At 42.7% G+C, this 19,489-nt stretch overlaps 1 protein-coding gene across 10 annotated transcripts in view; it reads right to left on the reverse strand.

The window, feature by feature from the left end:
- Window positions 1-7,527: 7,527 nt before the first annotated feature.
- Window positions 7,528-19,489, reverse strand: part of CTBP1 (C-terminal binding protein 1) — a 287,700-nt gene continuing 275,738 nt past the window's right edge. For 8 of the 10 annotated variants that reach the window (XM_073574409.1, XM_073574404.1, XM_073574411.1 and 5 more), the window contains 5 exons: window positions 18,704-18,918; window positions 13,200-13,330; window positions 12,618-12,745; window positions 11,880-11,997; window positions 7,528-8,836 (listed from right to left, as the gene is read on the reverse strand). In XM_073574409.1, the coding sequence (XP_073430510.1) occupies window positions 8,650-8,836; window positions 11,880-11,997; window positions 12,618-12,745; window positions 13,200-13,330; window positions 18,704-18,918 (779 nt within the window). In that variant the 3' untranslated portion in view covers window positions 7,528-8,649. The remainder of the gene's footprint in view (window positions 8,837-11,879; window positions 11,998-12,617; window positions 12,746-13,199; window positions 13,331-18,703; window positions 18,919-19,489) is intronic. The other 2 variants (XM_073574407.1, XM_073574410.1) reach the window with 1 other exon arrangement.

A 19,489-nucleotide genomic window follows, 5' to 3' on the forward strand; every position in this document is an offset into this window, starting at 1 on the left:
TGTTTTCCAAACAAGTTCACTCATCTCTAGTCCCTACTGGTCTGGTATTAAGGGGAACCTGTCACCATCCCCCCTGGGCGTTAAGTAAAAGAGCCACCTGCAGCAGCACTAAAGGGCCAGTCCCACTAAGCGATATCGCTATAACGTCACTGGATTTTGTGACGTAGCAGCGATATTGCTAGCGGTATCGCTGTGTCTGATACTTACCTCCGACCGGCTCCCCCGCTGATTATCGCTGATCGCGCGAGAACGTCCTGGACCGTTTCTCGTCGTCAGCTTCCTGCTGGGCTTCCTATGGCGCCGACGAGCAGCGCGTGGACACGGGCGGGAGGACGTCTGGATCGCCTCGTCTGACAGGTAACGACCCCCGATCGCTGCGATGTCACTGGTGAGATCTGCCTGTTTGGCAGCTCACTAGCGACCACTTAGCGATGCACCAGCGATCCTGACCGCGTCATATCTCTGGTCGGGATCGCTGGCGCATCGCTAAGTGTGACAGTACCTTAAGGCTGCATTCCGTGAAGGTGGCTCTTCTGTTTCTGACCCCCAGGAATGCCGAAATATTTACATGTATGGGGAGCCATTTATAAAAGTTATGTGTCCCATAGGTATGGTGCGTCCCCCTGTAGCAGCCGCCTCCCCATCAATCATGCCCGCCCTGCATCGCGCCCGCCTCCTCCTGCTGTGCTGTCCCCATTACATGGCACAGCGCAGGCACCCGCCGGCAACAGTTCTCGGGCATGCGCAGTGCGCGCTGCCCGGGAACTCACATGAGGCTATCATGCCTGCGCAACAGGCGCCAGATCCCGCCCCGCAGTGTTATGATATAGTCACACTGCGGGGCTGGGAATCTGGAGCCTGCAAAACACGCTGGCGCCATAGCCTGTCAGTTGCTAGGCAGCACGCCCTGCGCATGCCCGAGAACTGTTGCCGGCAGGCGCCTGCGCCGTGCTATGTAACGGCGACCGCAAGGCAGGAGGCGGTGCAGGGCGGGCATGATTGACGGCGGGGAGGCGGCTGCTACAGGGGGATGCACCATACCTATGAGACGCAATTTAAAAATTTTAATATTTCGGCATTCCTGGGGGGTCAGAAACAGAAGAGCCACCTTCACAGAATGCAGCCTTAGTGCTGCTGAAGGTGGCTCTTTTACAAACGCCCAGGGGAGGTGACAGGTTCCCTTATATTAGGACAGTCCAAAATTCCTCATAACTATGCTGGACAAAATTTGCCCAGGCTACAAAAGGAATAGATAACTGAAAAATATATTACAGAGGTATTATACCGTAATCCTTTGTGTCCTGTATATGTATTAAAAAAACAAACATCCGAATCTGTGGCGGTTGGAGACTTCAGCTGCCTGGGGAGCAGTATTAAACCATTTTTCATAATGCATTACAGATCTGCAGTAAATTTTCGCTTCCAGCCGCTCACTCTTCATTTTCATTAAATCAGCCATTTCAGAAAAGTAGCATGTTGCTTCCAACAAGAAAATTATAAAGCGATTCAATTAGAGATGATTAGGAATGTTTTACTTGTCATTCCATCAACTTTACATCTTTGGAAAAAGGAGAAAAAAAATAAAAAGGAGCCTTTGTTTGGCAATTTCTAACCCTTGGAACAAAAGAAAATTGATGAAAATTGCTTTCAGTGCCACATACTGGCTAATAGGAAGAATTGAGAAAATCTTCTTTGACAGAACGAAGCAAAATCGGAGGCAATATTAAATGCTTCCCTATTCATTCCAATTCTTCCTCGGAATTTCGCCCCATAGCACAGTGCAGCTTGCAGATAGGTGGCGCTATAATGCCAAGGTCAAAAGTAAAACTTGTAGTAGGGCCAAGGAAGGGGGTTCATTTTTATTTTTTCTGACAGGGCAGAAGTAAAAGAATCAAGTTATTTAAAAAAAATAAATAAACCACTCCATGTAAACAGATGCACGTATAGATTCTCTATTGAATGCTCTTTGAGGACCTGTCACCTGGTGAAAGATGTCCAGCTTATGCTTTTCTATTATTCCTGCTGCTCCTGAGTAAAACGTTTTTTGTTTTTTTTAAATACACTATATTGTTCCACAGATATGGACCTTCTTTGGTGCTACTTTTTGTGGTCTTTAATAGGCAAAAGTGCTTTGCAGAGTAGTCTAGAACACGCCCCTGGAGACTATAGCCACACCCCCTAGAGAAAGATGCTCATACAGTCATATGTTAAAGTTTGGGCACCCCTATTAATATTAACCTTTTTTCTTTATAACAATTTTGGTTTTGGCAACAGCTATTTCAGTTTCATATATCTAATAACTGATGGACTCAGTCATATTTCTGGATTCAAATGAGGTTTATTGTACTAACAGAAAATGTGCAATCTGCATTTAAACAAAATTTGACCGGTGCAAAAGTATGGGCACCCTTATCATTTTCTTGATTTGAACACTCCTAACTACTTTTTACTGACTTCCTGAAGCACTAAATTGGTTTTGTAACCTCATTGAGCTTTGAACTTCATAGCCAGGTGTATCAAATCATGAGAAAAGGTATTTAAGGAGGCCACTTGCAAGAAGTTCTCCTATTTGATTCTCCTATGAAGAGTGGCATCATGGGCTCCTCAAAACATCTCTCAAATGATCTGAAAACAAAGATTATTCAACATAGCTTTTCAGGGGAAGGATACAAAAAGTTGTCTCATAGATTTAACCTGTCAGTTTCCACTGTGAGGAACATAGTAAGGAAATGGAAGAACACAGGTACAGTTCTTGTTAAGCCCAGAAGTGGCAGGCCAAGAAAAATATCAGAAAGGCAGAGAAGAAGAATGGTGAGAACAGTCAAGGACAATCCCCAGACCACCTCCAAAGACCTGCAGCATCATCTTGCTGCAGATGGTGTCACTGTGCATCGGTCAACAATACAGCGCACTTTGCACAAGGAGAAGCTGTATGGGAGAGTGATGCGAAAGAAGCCGTTTCTGCAAGCACGCCACAAACAGTCGCCTGAGGTCTGCAAAAGCACATTTGGACAAGCCAGTTACATTTTGGAAGAAGGTCCTGTGGACTGATGAAACAAAGATCGAGTTGTTTGGTCATACAAAAAGGCATTATGCATGGAGGCTAAAAAACACAGCATTCCAAGAAAAACACTTGTTACCCACAGTAAAATTTGGTGGAGGTTCCATCATGCTTTGGGGCTGTGTGGCCAATGCCGTCACCGGGAATCTTGTTAAAGTTGGGGGTCACATGGATTCAACTCAGTATCAGCAGATTGTTGACAATGTGCAAGAATCAGTGACAAAGTTGAAGTTATGCAGGGGATGGATATTTCAGCAAGACAATGATCCAAAACAACACTCCTAATCTACTCAGGCATTCATGCAGAGGAACAATTACAATGTTCTGGAATGGCCATCCCAGTCCCCAGACCTGAATATCATTGAACATCTGTGGGATGATTTGAAGCGGGCTGTCCATGCTCGGCGACCATCAAACTTAACTGAACTGGAATTGTTTTGTAAACAGGAATGGTCACAAAAACGTTCATCCAGGATCCAGGAACTCATTAATAGCTACGGGAAGCAACTAGAGGCTGTTATTTTTGCAAAAGGAGGATCTACAAAATATTAATGTCACTTTTATGTTGAGGTGCCCATACATTTGCACGGTCAAATTTTGTTAAAATGCAGATTGCACATTTTCTGTTAGTACAATAAACCTCATTTGAATCCAGAAATATAACTGAGTCCATCAGTTATTAGATATATGAAACTGAAATAGCTGTTGCAAAAACCAAAATTGTTATAAAGAAAAAAGGTTAACATTAATAGGGGTGCCCAAACTTTAACATATGACTATCTCAAGAACCGTATGGCAGATTTAAAAAAAAAAAAAAAAAAAAAAAAAAAAAGGAATACTCCGTAGTGGTTTTGGATGTAAAAGACCTCACAGGTTCCCTTTTTTGATCTTATTCCCAACTCTCCCCTATCCTGGATTCTAATAAGATCTAGTAAAGCAGAGATCTTCAAGACATGAAATTTTTAACCCACTGCTCAGCATGCTAGCCTGGAACAGCACATCCACCTCAAGCTTAGTCCTGATCAATGTCCTAATCCCTGAGCATAATTAACATTTGATATAAAATCCTAGTCCATCTCATGTGTCATTGATGTCTCTGCCATCTTACCAAGATTAGGTGCGTGTGGAGACCAATCAATCACACCCTGAGAGCGTGATTAGTGGATTCAAAGCAGGACTATTCTTGGGGAAAGCAAAAAATCATGTATAATCTACACGGACATAGAAGTGATCAAAATATAAAATTAACCCAAATCCGTACACCGTGCAACAAAGAAAATTCCAAAAATCGAAAGTTTTTGGCCACCACAACAGTGTACAAAAAGAATGCAATAAGCAATCGAAACACCATCTACCCCAAATTGATATCAATAAAAACATTGGCTCAGTGTATTAAAAAAAAAACCTTTACAAGGCAACATCAACAGAAAAACAAAACATCACAGCTCTTGGAAAAAGGCAACAAGCAATTTAATTTTAAACAAAATTTCCAAACTTTCACCACTTCAAAAAAATAAAACATGTAGAAGCCACCAACCAGGCCCTTAAACAGCAGAAGAATGGGGGCACGCATACCAGGATGGAGCCCAAGATACGAAACACGTATACCAGGATGGAGCCCAAGATACGGGGCACGCATTCCAGGATGGAGCCCAAGATATGGGGGCCACGCATTCCAGGATGGAGCCCAAGATACGGGGCACATATAAAAGGATGGGGGAACATATATACCGGAAAGGAGATATGGACCTACAGTAGAGGCTGGCTAGGTCGAAATTTTGTACCGAGGCCCTCTGGACTCTAGTTACGCCACTGAGCTCTAGATCCAACTGTGAAGGGTAGGCCCTGGTGGCAATTCTAATGAAGCAAACAAGTTATTTTCCAAAACTGATAAATTGGTTATTAGATTGGATCCTTATTAAAAGGGAAAGTTTTCAGTAGGATCTCACCCTCCAGGCTGTGAGTTTGTAGCCTTTTGAAAGACAAGTCCACCAAAAACATTGGATGGCTAGTCCATTCCTCCATTACTGAAAAGTCAGCCTCATTTGAATATTAAATCAAACACTGAAGGACTATGGTAGGTCTGAAGCCTCTGTCACTCAAGGTCCATTCCTGTTATGCTGTGACAGTCTTGAGTAATTGAGAGGGGTTTCAAACGGATCTGGAAATGGGAAACTAACCATCATTGTCCCAGGGGTATTTTTGAAGGTATTGAGGCTCAGGTCTTACTACGATTTTACTATGCTATTAAACCCTGATTTGTCCCCACCCCCACAAAGCATAGGACAGAAATGTAAGATGGTCAAGACAGGGATAACAGAAAACCACCATCACACAAAAGCACTAACCAACAATATGGAGGAGGATAGGGACAATGAAGAATAAACTAAATAGGACCAGGACAAACTCTGACGTACAACAGATCACTGCTGCTGCAACTCCACACCATCTACTCAGCTTTGGCACAGAAAGAAATCTTTCATCGATAAGGACCAAAAATGCCCAGAGCCAGTATACATAGAGTATAAATTGCAGTGATATCACACGTGTAACCGCTGCTCCATGCCAACATCCTCATTCTTAGGAATTGGAAAATCTGTCTTCAATGAACAGATTTCAAAACAAGAATTTTGAAAATGAAAAATCAGTCCATTACAAAGGACCCAAGACAAGAGATGGCAGTTGGTGCTTGTAAGACACAGGGGAAAGAAGGAGGTGGCTTCATTTCCTTCTATGATGGAATCACTGATTGGGTGGATCAGGGAAATGCTGTAGATATAGTATATCTTGACTTCAAAGCATTTGACAAAGTATCTCACACAATCCTTATTGAAAAAATGACTAAGTATGGAATGGACAAGGCAACTGTTAGGTGGATTCATAACTGGCTTAGTGATCAGACCCAAAGAGTGGTCGTAAATGGCTGCACATCCAGTTGGAAGAATGTCTCAAGTGGGGTACCACAGGGCTCTGTCCTGGGCCCTGTATTGTTCAACATCTTTATCAACGATTTAGATGAGCTCACTGTCCAAAAATTTTCCTTCAACTAAGGAACTTATTTTTTGGAGTTGTAGATTGGCTTTCCTTCACCCAAAGGGGAGTAACAAAAATAAATAAATAAAAATGCGCAAAAAGTTTATTTTAACTCCAATACAAATTTAAGATCTTTACAATTCAAAGAAATTTATAAAAAACACACTTCAGGAGGTGGACAACCCCATTAAAGGAATGGAGCGGGAAGGGACAAGAGTAGTGAGTCAGTGACTGCCACAGTCATCCTCTGGAAGTGGACAAGGAGTTATGGAGGCACAGAGACCATATGAGGAGCGCTTGTTTTATAGAAAAATTAGACTTCAGCATTCCACCAGCAGCTAGTCATTATGGAGTAAAGTATCCAACCCGTGACTAGCGATGGGAGGACACCTGGATGATTGAGTCTGGCCAAACCATTACAAAAGTTTCGGGTACCAGAACAATACCCAAACTCCATTGACTAGAATGGGGGGCCCAAACATTCAGTGTTTGCCATGCTGTCCTGTGCATGACAGCATGGCAAATACCGCTTCTGATCGGCGGTAAATCGCCAGTCAGACAGCTACGGTTTCCACATTGTCAAATGACAATGTGAGCCAGCAGCTGTGATTGGAGGTAAATATATCTATATCTATCTCTCTCTCGAAGTGGGGTCACCTCCATTTTTCATAACCAGCCTTGTTAATGCTGACGGCTGAGGGTCGCCTGGCCGGTCATCAAAAAATACAGGGGAAGCCACGCAGTTTCCCCCTGTTCATTTAGTTACAGCACACGCTGATTGAGAGCTGGAGTGGCTGATGGGAGTATTACTTTTCTGAGCAGCACAAAAGTGCCCTAAATGTGAACACCGAGGACTGCGACAGCAGAAAGAACCTGCACAAAGAATTAGTCCTCCAATTGTCTAATAGCTCTCTGCTCAGTGTTGGCTTTTTTTTTCCTGTATGTTCTCATCCTTTAAAGAGATTTTTAATATGTCTCAATAAAATTTACATTTTATATGCAAATCTATTGGAGGACTAATTCTTCGTATAGTTTCTTATTAGCGGCAGCAGCTGATGGGAGCAGTAGTCCCATCAGCAGACACCAGTGACCGGAGGGCAACCTTTTACCTTTGACAACCGCTGCAGGTTCACGCTGCATTTGACAGTGTGGGAATTGTGGCTGCCTGACCGGCGGTAATGATTGGCGGTAAGCCAATCAGTAGTGTTTGCTGCGCTGCCAAGCACATGACAACACGACAAACACCTGGTGTTCGGGCAGTCGAACCTGAACAGTAACACGGACTTACTTGTGAAGTCAGTGCTTGGTATCCGTGCCCAAACAGTAGGTGTTCGGTACAGGTGCCAAACTTTACTGTTCGGGTTTGCCCATCTCTACTCATGACATTTTTCAGCTTAAAAAAAAAAAAAAAAAAAAAAACCTGATGCAACCTATTAAACATCTGGGGTTTTTCATTTTTTATTCCTTTAAAATAATTCATACAAATGGATACACGCACAAACATGATTTTAACAAAAAAAAAAAAAATAAAATATATATTGCTAGCCTACCACATTACCAGGAAGGAATCAATGTAGGCAATGAAATGTACTACCTTTCAGTAGTCTAGATTTCCCGCATACCACCAATAATATATATATTTTTTCTTTTTTTTTTTTTTTTTTTTTTTTAAACTAGTGACAAGCTTTATGCTCATTTATATGAAATCAAATTCATTAAACAAAAAAAAAAAAAAAAAAATTAAAAAAATCATGTCATGTCTGAAATAAGGGCTTTCATGTCAAATAAAAAGGAGAAAGGAAGTGGGATCTGAAATAACCAAAAATTATAGAAAAAAAAAAAAATACATAAGTATAAACACAAGACAAGCAGGTAGTTTAAAAAAAAAAAAAAAAAAAAAAAAAAAAAAAAAAAGGGGAAAAAAAATGTATTGTCCTGAGAAGTCTGTCAACCGCCATAATTACTGGGCATGTCAAAGTATAAAAGAAAATAGTTTTGTATATTTTTTTTTTAGGCTTTTTTGTATATTTCAAAAGTGGTTTGCCGAACGCCTCCCTTATGTTATTCCCGTTGACAATTATGCAAATAAACCCCGATTTATTTTTGTAATGTTCTAAAAACTGTACACAGACAAATACATTCATGATATAATTAACTACTAGCTTCTCTCACTTAACTTAGGACCAACAGGAGGACACAGGACAGCGAGGTCAGTCCACTGAACAGGGACAAACTACAACTTTTTTTTTTAATGGGAGAAGAGTAATGGGGAGGGATATAAAAAAAAAAAAAAAAAAAAAAAAAAAAAAAAAAAAAAAAAGTATGCCAAATCCTCTCTTCTTATTCTGTATTCTGTATATTTGGCCCAAAACTCTAAAAACAACTTATGATCTGCATGAAAGTTCATTATTTTTGCCTCCATCCAAAATTCAGAATTTTGAATCATTTGTGTTTTTTTTCTTTGTACACCGCCTGCTTCTGCTGTATCATCATTGGTCTTTTGTTGACTTCGAGGTCTCCTATGCATGGGAATGGTCATCTGCTATTGTCATTGGCTACAATTGGTCACTTGGGTGGTCTCTGTCAGCTTCTGGTTTGACGGTTTGGACAGGAGAAGGGGCGTGAGGCGGATGGGCCACGGCCGGATGGGCGTGCGATAAAGGCATGGAGTTGGGGACGATTCCTTCCACTGCCGTTGGGATGCCAGCTGGGGCCACGCTTACTACTCCTGGAGGATACCTGCTGGAATAACGACAGGGGTCAAAAATCAACCAAATGATGGAAGTCAAAAGAAATGGTCAATGGAGAATCATAAGGTGGTGATGGGTGGTGGCATTCAGAGGAAAAGATGTGTTCCATCACAAAGTTCTGTTTAGTGCCCCCCACTAAAACCAGTCTTCCAGAAAGGCCATCATCCAACACGAGACCCAGAACACGTAGACACTCCTCAACATTGAAGTTGCAACACCAAGAAGGAAAAGTGGTGGAATTACAGAAATCCCAGGAAGTATAGATGCGTTAATGATATGAAAATTACCAAAAATATCTGGATTTTTTTCAATGTTGAGTGAGCGTCACATGCAGAATTCCTCACACCACAATTGATGGCAGCCGAGGCTATTAAAGGTTGTCTGATGAATGATAAGCCGAAGCTGAATGCACTTGGGCAGATCAACATCCGCTGCTGGCAGCTTCCTTTGTAATTGATAACCAATGATGTCCCAGATGTGCTCGATGGGAGACAAGTCTGGAGATTCTGTAGGCCGTGGTAGCCCGTTTAGGCTGCTCACAGTAGCACCAGAAACATGTGACCTGGCATTCTCATCTTGAAAAATGTACCACCGGTTTTGTGACCATATAGATTAAAGTGCAGAGCGGTTAGTGTACCTGGAATGAAAACTAGAGGGGTCCAACCAACCCACACCATAATCAGGGGAGTAGGATTGGCGGGACTCTGTTCCTCATGAAGGCCTCTTCATGGAGCTGCCCACATATTCTTACCAGAGAAACTGATTGAGTAATGGAGGTCTGTCCTCTTCAGCAACAAGTCTCACTTTTGTCTTGGATGCAATGATAGCTGGCGATTAATCTGGGAACCATGCGGACAATGCCATGAAGAGGTCCTATACATGGGATTATGGTGTATAGTGTACGATAGATGGACGAGTCTAGTCTCCATTCCAGCTTGACATTACATTGGAGAAATGGCCATATCACTGGTTCCACCACTAGATGAAAAAGTTTGCCAGGAGCAGTCTGGCAAGATGACAATGCCGAGTTGCATGTTGCTGGTGCCACTACAAGCAGGCTGCATGGCCTGAAGAGTCTCTGGACTTGTCTCCCATCGAGCAAATCATTAACTGGAAATTGCAAAGGGAGGTGTGTTTAGAACAACTTTGTTATAATTGTAGATAAACCAGTAACTAGCATTTCACCCCTCGTCATTTAAGTTATTTAGTTTATCGATCCATCAGTTCCTATACTCAGGAGGTAGACACAATGTGGTTATAAGCTCTGGTAGGTCTATGGTGGTAATGGCAGTCACCAAGACATGGTATATAAAAGGACAATTTAACATTAGACCATCCAAGGGTATATTAAAAAAAAAATGCACTGAAAAAATATTAAGCTAAATGGACATCCTTCACTAATGACCAAGGGTGAACCACACCTGTTTTTTTTTTTTTTGTTTTTTTTATTAGCCTCTATACTCATAATATGGTTTACGAGCTCCATTAAGCACTATTTGCAGGATTTAAAAAAAATTATTATTTTGTGGGCCGACAAGCAGCTTCTCAAAGAGAAGAGCGGTATCAGGTTATAATCACAAAATACAGCAACGAGTGAAAATCCCCTGGTCCTACAATAGTCAGCATTTCCTCCGGGAGGCGCGAGATCCAAATCGATATAACAAGACGATAAAGACTGTGCGCCTAATGCAGTCTTGTGCCTTAGTCACCATAAAATATTTAAGACGTCATGAATATATGTATACCGAGAGCGGGAGTTAGTTTAGCCTGAAGATGGAAGCGCAGATAGAGCATGACCACAGGAACCCAATTACACAGGGAGGGGACTTTATTTTACCAGGATGACACTTCTAGGGTAGCGGGACAAATGCATTTGCATGGATGAGATGAGGAATCCTGAATGACCCAAGCTGACGTGTTAGAGGGAAGGGAATTTTTAATGCTACAGATGTTGCATGTCAGATCGTACATAAAACGGGCCAAAGTCAAATTTATAAAAAAAAAAAAAAAGTGGCAAATTCAGCTCTGCCACAGTTTTTTTATGGAAGACTGTTGCAAATTCAGCTCTGACACTTACAAAAGTGAACTCAAATTTCCCCTCCTTCCATGAGCCCCTTACGATCACTTCAGCTTCATGGGACGGCGTTACGGCAGAAGTGACATTTCTAATTCTATTGCCCAAGACCCCGCCCGCTGCATTAAAAGGCTAGCCAAAATACCGCCATCTAGAGGTCATTGTAAGCACTACACAGACTTAGGAGATTAGTTGCAAACTTGATTTTGATATCCGCCTTAAAAGGCCTCTTCATAAATCGGATGAAGCTTTTAAAATCAAGCACTGTCACAGCTTACTCTAATTTGCAGCCATTCTTGAGAAATTCATTTTTTTTTCCATTTCAGTTTACAACTCGTTGCCTAGGAGACCAACCACCACTGCTGTCTTAAGCCTGTAAGCGGTGCAGTGAAGCTGTCCAGGATTAGGCGGTGACCGTGAAATTAAGCTACTCTGGCGAGCTAGAAAAACAGTGCTTACAAGCTCAATAGAACATATGCAGCACTTACAGGCTCTTTCATACTGTCTGCAGCTCGTTGCTTTGGAGACCGATCACCGCTGCTGAACAAAATTTAAAATAAAAGTGTTTGTATCTTAAGAATGGCTGAACATTTTAATAAGCAGTAAATTGCTAAATTGATTGTATTCACAAGCACCATCTGCCAAATACCCATTTATGAAAATAGGAATAACCCGTTCATTAAGTAACCACGCTTTTTATTATTTCAGTTTAGATTAATATCTATAGACCTATATGTTAACTAGAGCTTCTTTATAGGAGCGGGATCAATGATCCATTTCTGTCTTTGGTCACCACTAGAGGGCGCTCACTGAACATGTAACACTCGCTCCTTTAGAGATCACACGAGCTGCAGAACCGTGAAAGCGACATTACGCCCCTTTTCAAATCTTCTCTCGAGCACGCAGACATCACCGCCTGATTGCCCGCATCAGCCCCGGTCCGGCAGAGCGCTCCATTTACCTGTACGCAGCTCCGTTCAGTTCTGGATGAACCACCCCTGGATCCATACTGGCCCAATGCGTTGCTGCGGTTAGGTGATCCTTATTAACGCAGTTTTTCAGGCTGTCGGGAATTCGACCTTTAGGAAAGGGGAAAAAAAAAGTTGGTATAATGTAGACCGGCCACATTTGTGGGCTCAAATCTAACGACATGACGAATTCTACGCCAGCCGGACCCATCTGGATAACAATCACCCCATTTATTACAGCAGCCCAATATAAAACAGTTTTTTTTTTTTTTTTTTACAGACCACTCTCATGTTAAGTATAGATTGCATTGTGCTGAGGGGTCCCATTAGTTCCCCATGCAGAATAGCAAAATTCTTTTGTCTGTAACTAGGGGGAGCTCACTGTAAAATGGATTTATGATGTTTAGTGTCTGCCAACAGTCGCCACTAGGGGGAGCTCATTGCAGACAGGGTTCATTCAAGGAACGGTATGGGGAATAAGGTGTCAGCTCGGCTTTTATTTTATTTCCCTTTAAAATTATTACGGCCCTATATCTTAAATAGGCTTAACGTTATTGGAACGTCTCTTCTACTCCAAACTTATTGACCCATCTGTAAAATTATATCTCAACCAGGGTTACCAGTCATCTGCAGATGACACCAGACAGTATGCAGAATGGAAGAAGGGGCAAAGTCTCCACCAACCTTTAAAAAGCCACTTTTCCCTAGTTATCCAAGGTCGGTAACCTTACCTGTAATGGCTCGGCGGATCTCCCGGGCTGCCTCTTCCCTCATCTCTATGGACGCCTGTTCACTGTACCAGGCTGCGTGCGGCGTGCAGATGAGGTTTGGGGCATCTTTCAATGGACCTTGAGAAAAGCTGAAAGAATAAAAAAGACGACTTGTGAATTTAACATTCAGATATGCCAGAATAGTCGGCCATTTTAGCTTCAGATGTATGGATTTAATTCTTGTGTATTGCATTGCACTGTGTGCGCATTACAGTGCATCAAGTGTCTGTAGATCCAATTTTCAGAATTTAATTGTAATTAACCTTTGTGAATATACGTAGTAGATTACTACCCTGGTATAGTTACATATCTGGTGGTTACTCTTTGTATTGTTTTTTTATCTTCATTATTTTGTGTCTTATCTGCCTCCCCTTGTTTTCATGGTTTCCTTATTTTAATTTGTATTTTTTCTGTAGTTGTGGACAAGCTGGTATGTGCCATTCTAGTTGGCAGAATGATCAGAGACATGACTTGGAAAATAACTTCTAAACATTCTTAGAAAACAGGCCACTCAAGGACAAATGGTGGCAAAACACGCAATACCTGAAAGGTTCAGATTCATGGACGTCTAATGCGGCTCCTCGTATCCTTCCCTCCTTCAACGCTTGTGCTAGCGCCTTCTCGTCCACCAGGCCGCCTCGGGCTGTGTTTACCAGGAACGCTCCTTGCCTCATCTGTAAAGATATAAGGTTCTGGTTTGATGGTCTCTATAAGTTCAGATACTAGGATCTCCCCCATTTTATGGCTATAGTTAGAAGCTGGGCTGACCTTTGTTTAAAGTGGCGCCACACTGTGCTCGACGCAAGGCACGGCTACCTACGCGCTGTATGGTATATTAGATCTGTGGTGAATAGCGGTGGTATGAAGTCCTGCTACGCTGCTCCTCTCGGGGCTATGATGAGAGCGTTACACAAATGGAAAGGGAGGAGGTAGGTCTGATCCAGTGCCCCTTTCCCCATCTGCAGAAGTAGACACTTCTACCTCTGAAAAACCTTATGAAAAAACCATAACAAGATTCAGAATTCTGAGTGTGAACAATTTCTTAAATAGGACAATCGGCTGATCAGTGATGAGCACAAGGAGGACTACAGGTCAACGTGGCTACAGCAGAAATGCTGGTAAGAAGAATAAGCTCCGAAATGCAGAGTGTGCCATGTCCTGTGACCACTAGAGGGAGTGAACAGCCACCAGAAAAGCAAAAACAAGGACGTTATCGGAAATGGGATAAAATAAGTGAGGTTGTAAAATATCCTATTGTGTATAGCACTAGGGCCAGAGCGGGCAAGTGCAGCGGTGGGTCACATCACTTAGTGACTGTAGGATAACCTTTGTGGGTCATGAGGGGGAAGTGCTGTTCCCAGGGCTAGAGCTTCCTCAGATCAAATAGTCTTAGACTTTGTAGCCAGTGGTCAATATTGGGTTTCGCATCGATCTGATGTTTATGGGAGATATATTTGGGACAAACACCACATTTACACGCATCACTGTAACACCCCCCCCAATATAACAGTCCGATAGGTGATGATATCCAGGCCATGTTTTATCCCAATATAAAAGAAAGTCACGATAAAGACACTGACAATCTGCTGCATAGGACCTCTTGGGGCGAAGATATGCTGCAAGTTGGGGGATCTCATGGAATTGTGAGGGACCCAGCACATCCCACAACCAGCTCCCAAGGGGAGGTATGTGGGCGTAGCCTCGAGCTAATAAAATGAAAGTTTGGGTCTCTGTCTTTGTTCATTCTGGAAGAGAGCGCTCTGCAAGAGCACACCATTTTCCCAATCGGAGTTTTCCTCCATACAGATAAGAGCCATACACTGCCTACCTTTCTGGATTAAATATACAAGCTTGAATAGCTCAGTTCCTTTTGCTCTGTAAACCGCACCCCTGAAGCCATACGCCATCTGTAACAGGTGTCTAATTGGCCTATATAAACAGTTAGCGGTGGAAGCTAATATCTCCTTTATTTCTTGTCACATTAGCAGTCACCATGATGAGGTGTAATAAAAATACATACATACATATACACTCCACGACTTGGAATCGGCAGTGAATATACACGCTCACCGAGCTCCCCAATAACCAGCATAGTAGTGGAAGCAGCCGCAGCCTTGTCACTAATTGTCCTGATGAATGGAGGCAGTGGAATAGCGTTCTCCTGACAAACTGGTGGCAGCAATGAGATCTGCGTGATCTTTCTGTCATCAGTGACCAAGTGGTAACAGTGGTGGGATCTGCGTAACCCCCCCCCAGCTGTTATCCTTATAATTAAGGCGGTACAGGGGCATTCTATTGTGGAGGCACAATTAAGGGCTTTATTATAAAAAAAAAAAAAAAAAAAAAAAAAAAAAAAAAAAAAGTACAATGGGGCAGCATTGACCGGTGACATTACCAAGCGGAAGGTGAGGAAAAATTACTACTTTGTAGGGGCACTTACAGCATGGGACAGTAGGAGGGTACTATTTCTATACAGGGCACACTGGGGCCACTATTACAGTCTAGGGCACTTTATGGTTTGTGTAGAGGTCAGAAATGTGAAGCCCGTGCTGGAAGAGCAGGAAGCCAAAAGAGGTCTTAACATCCCTGCAGAATTTATGGATGAAAGAAGTTGTCATGGTGGTCTGGACTGACCCGAAAAGGGAAAAAAATTATAACTATGATCAGCGAGAACGTCACTGACCATATAGGTGTAACTTTACTAATTAATCCACTGAATGTCCGTAACATTGTCATTATGTGGCTGCACCGCACTGGTGCGGATCAATTGTAGTACAGAGATTTTGGTTAATATTGCTGTATATGTTGGTAATATTTGGTTATGGTTTGGCGGTATTTATTGTATTTCAGTATTGGTATAGTGTACCTGTGTATCTTCAAATCCCAGGGCCGGTTTTCTATCCTTGTCTGGCACTGTATAGAATATACACAGTGGCAAACAGATGCCAAGAGGTCACCAGTAACAGGACTACGGTGGCCCACTATTCAGCTACGTGAAGATATCACACTACCATCATTCACAAACGGTTTCTATATAATGAACGAATTTTGAGATGATGCCCTCGTCTGTATATAGTGAAACAAATGTATTGAGCCAGCTACTTCTCACATAGGTGGAATGGTGAGTGCATTCTTACATGGGGGGGGGCCCCACCAGAGGATTCTCCTCTTCTGCAATCGGCCAGTCCGAGCCTTAATATACACATACATCATGCAAGCTAAATGATAAATATCCTTTAATTTAGATTCTTATGGTCCAATCTTGCTCTGGCAGTAAAGTTACATTTCTGAACTGATACTAGTTCACACGTTTTTCTGGGTCAACTCAAGTCTTAAACGTTCCTTGGCCAGGTACACAAAGGATGAGGTGTGAACGAAGTCCCGAACAAAAACTTAATCTGTAGGATATGGAAGGGTCAGAGAGTAGAGCTTGGAAGAAGAGGAGAGGTTGAGATGTTAGACATGCATATTTTATGTTCACCTACCCACCATGTGAAGGCCAGGCCGGAGGTATACAGCACTACGCCTTCAATTATTTACTCACTTGCATTAGATGCCTTGACTTTGGGCCTTTGATTTGTGGTTGTGTCGGCTCTAATGGATATAAACGGATGTAGTAGAGTCGTTCCTGGCTCCTTATACAACCCAACGGCTTTTACACTTCATATTGTTGCCCCATAATGTTTGCTTTACTAGCGTCACATTACAGCTTAAGCTGTAACACCCAGAGCTGCAATCAAAATTCTGCCGCCTCTGCAGTTAGCTCAGATCCCATAATACCTGGTCACCTGTTATTTTGGAGAGGTGCATTATGGTACCCATGAAGTCAGGTGTTGTGTAATTTTCTTATTTTGATTCTTCAAGAATTTTAAGCAGTCTCATTATCAAACAGCATTACAATGACGGGCAACATCTTAGTGATGAGCGAACGTGCTCAGATAAGGTATTCTCCGAGCATGCTTATGTGCCAACCGTGTGTCTTCAAAGTGCTTAAAAAAAGAAAGTTAGAGTCCCTGCAGCTGCATGTGTCGCGCCTGTCGAACAGCTGAAAGGTACGCAGATGCGAGGACTCAAACATTTAGCACAGGAGCATGCTCAAAATACACCTTATCAGATCACATTCACTCATCACTAATCTCTATACACAGCGGATAACACTTCCAATCACAAAAGGCAGCATGGAGCCAACCAACCGACTTCCCTCCTATCACAATGACCTCTGCACACACATTAGCAGCGTCGATTCAAAAAGGATGACTTAGACCCTCCCTGTTTATTGCTGCTAATGTACATGTGAATTTCCTGAAAGCCAAAAAGAAAGGAGTCTAAGAAAAAAAAAGCCTTAGTGGAAGTTGTGAAAAAAAAAAAATATATCAGGTTATCTTCTGATCACATTGCCTAAAAATCTAAAATTCCTACTTGCCAAGAGCCTTTGTTGAAGGCCAATAAAGATTTTGGGACATAAAAATTACACCTAAAGTGGTTAGTCCTGGTAATTTTGGGGGCATTCCAGAGCACTTATGGGTGCGGAGCTTAAATATCCCCATAATACACCCCAAAATATGGAATTTGTCAAATTCTTTTGGCATTTAACACTCAACAGTACTCCATAGGACGATCAGACGCCGTTGTCACGGCACAGATTACTGACACCGGGAAGTCTGAAGATGACCTACATGTATGTAGAAGATAGTGTCAGCCCACATTTGGCTAAAATATACAGTGCTATATATAACAATATCCATCTCCATTTATTTCTGGATTGTAGGAGTTAGTTGAATCAATAAAAGTCCCTCCCGTGATCCATGGTGTTGATTGTTGGGGTGTCTCGGCACCGACATTTGATCTGCGGTATACACACAGTAATATTGATTCCTAGCAGCAATGATTAAATATCTTCCCGAATGTAGGCTCTGGATGAGACGCTGGCAGGCGAGGGTGTGACTCCAGCCTTAATACATCACTAAGACTTCGGGATTAAAGGGAAAATAGGAATTTTAGAGACCATTCCTCCCCGATGAACTACCAATGGACATTTGGTTGGTTCCCCGGCTGAACACTCGCTGCCTCCACAAAAACCTTGTGAAATCCCAGCTGGAACGTAGACCCAACCCGACTTCCCTTGGGCACCTGGTGTCTTTCCATTTGATTGCTAAACTGGTTTCTCTGGGAGCTGGCACCTGGTGTCCACCCCTCCACCACCCAATTACCGTGGAACTCCAAAACAATGGCAGTTATGCCTGGAGTCCCCCACAATACTGTTTAGGGGGTATCTGGCACCACCAAATGGGTTATGTAATTTGGTTTCCAACATGGCATAGGTGCAGCTGTTTAGATTCCCCCATGGCATTACGGTGGTGGATAATGACCTAATGGCTGTGGGTTGCCCAATCTGCTTTTTCCCTTTTGGCAAAGGGTTGTGCATTTTAGTCTCATTCCACCCCAATGTAATGGCGTGCAGCAGCTGTCCCCACTCACATCAACGTGGGGCGGTAAATTGGGCCACTCGACCATTGCCTCAATTTGGATGCCCTCAGCCTTTCAACTGTAGGTACAGAAATTTGGTCCTCAATCCCAAGACAATAACATGCAAAATTTTGTTCCCCAACTCCATGGCGTGCAGCGATCAGCTACCCCTCAACTTGGGAGGTGTGGACCAATTTTGTTGCCCTCAGACCTCCCAAACCTGGTAATTGGGACTGGATAAAGCTGATAGAAATGGTACTTTATGGCCATCCGTGGGACCAAATTGCTACATCCATGGCAATTGACTTTTGGTACAAGCACTTCCATGAGGGAAAAACCAAAGTGAAAAAAAAAAAATCCTCCAAACTTTTAGGGTTCTCCAGACACAAAGAACAGGACACAACAGCGACAACGGGGGCATCATAGTCAACACAATGAATATTCAGAAGCAAGATATCCAAAGACCATTTACAAGGTAAACTCACATAAAAAAAAAAAATGGGGTCTCAAGTAGAGTGCCAAAACCTACATGCGCTGTTTCAGCTCTTCGCACCTCCCAACTGTACGTGCCGGGCTCCTACCTGTTTGATGGTGAAGTCGTTAATAAGATGGTGGTTGTGCTCATTTAAGCTGCAGTGCAGAGTTACACAGTCACTATGAAACAGAAGATCCTGTAGAGTGCTGACCCGCTGCAGACCCAAAGCCCGCTCGATGCCATCTGACAGGTAAGGGTCATAGAAAATAACATTAAAACCAAAAGTCTTTGCCCTTAGTGCGACTGCTTGACCAACCCGTCCTGTAAGACAAGAACATGGAAAAAGTCAACGCACTGAAGACAAATATCATGAGCAAGTAACATTTACCATCACATTATAAAAACTACTCAGCATGCCAGTCTCCTGCCCTACCATGGGTTTCGCCAAGTTTGCTCCTTCTAGGGGTAAATTTACAGGACAAGATCCAGGGTCAGGCAATGTACCACATTTTTAAACAGATGTTAGAGTAGGACCCACTGTCTTGAGGGACTAGTTGACTATATGCTGCTTCGGCAAAACATTGTGTGGAAGTAGGAAGCTCTTTGACCAATGATCAATTGAAAGATACTGACTTAACACTAAAGCAGATTTCATTTGCACCTAGAAACAGCAGGTGAATCAGACCACAGTGCCATGAACCCTGGAGAACATGAGATATGGATGCATTACGCAAAACAGCATCACGTTGGCAGCTTTCGTAGCACAGAAGGGAATCTGTCAGAAGATTCTGCAATTGAGCATACTGCTCAGATTAAACAGCAGCTCTATCTTCTGTGTCTTCAGGTCGTGGTCGCAGATCAGTTCCGCACACCCGCCTTACACTCAAAATTA

Source organism: Dendrobates tinctorius, unplaced genomic scaffold, assembly GCF_039654945.1.
Source record: "Dendrobates tinctorius isolate UK_male_01 unplaced genomic scaffold, ASM3965494v1 ptg000039l, whole genome shotgun sequence".
In the NCBI taxonomy this organism is placed as follows: Eukaryota; Metazoa; Chordata; class Amphibia; order Anura; family Dendrobatidae; genus Dendrobates; species Dendrobates tinctorius.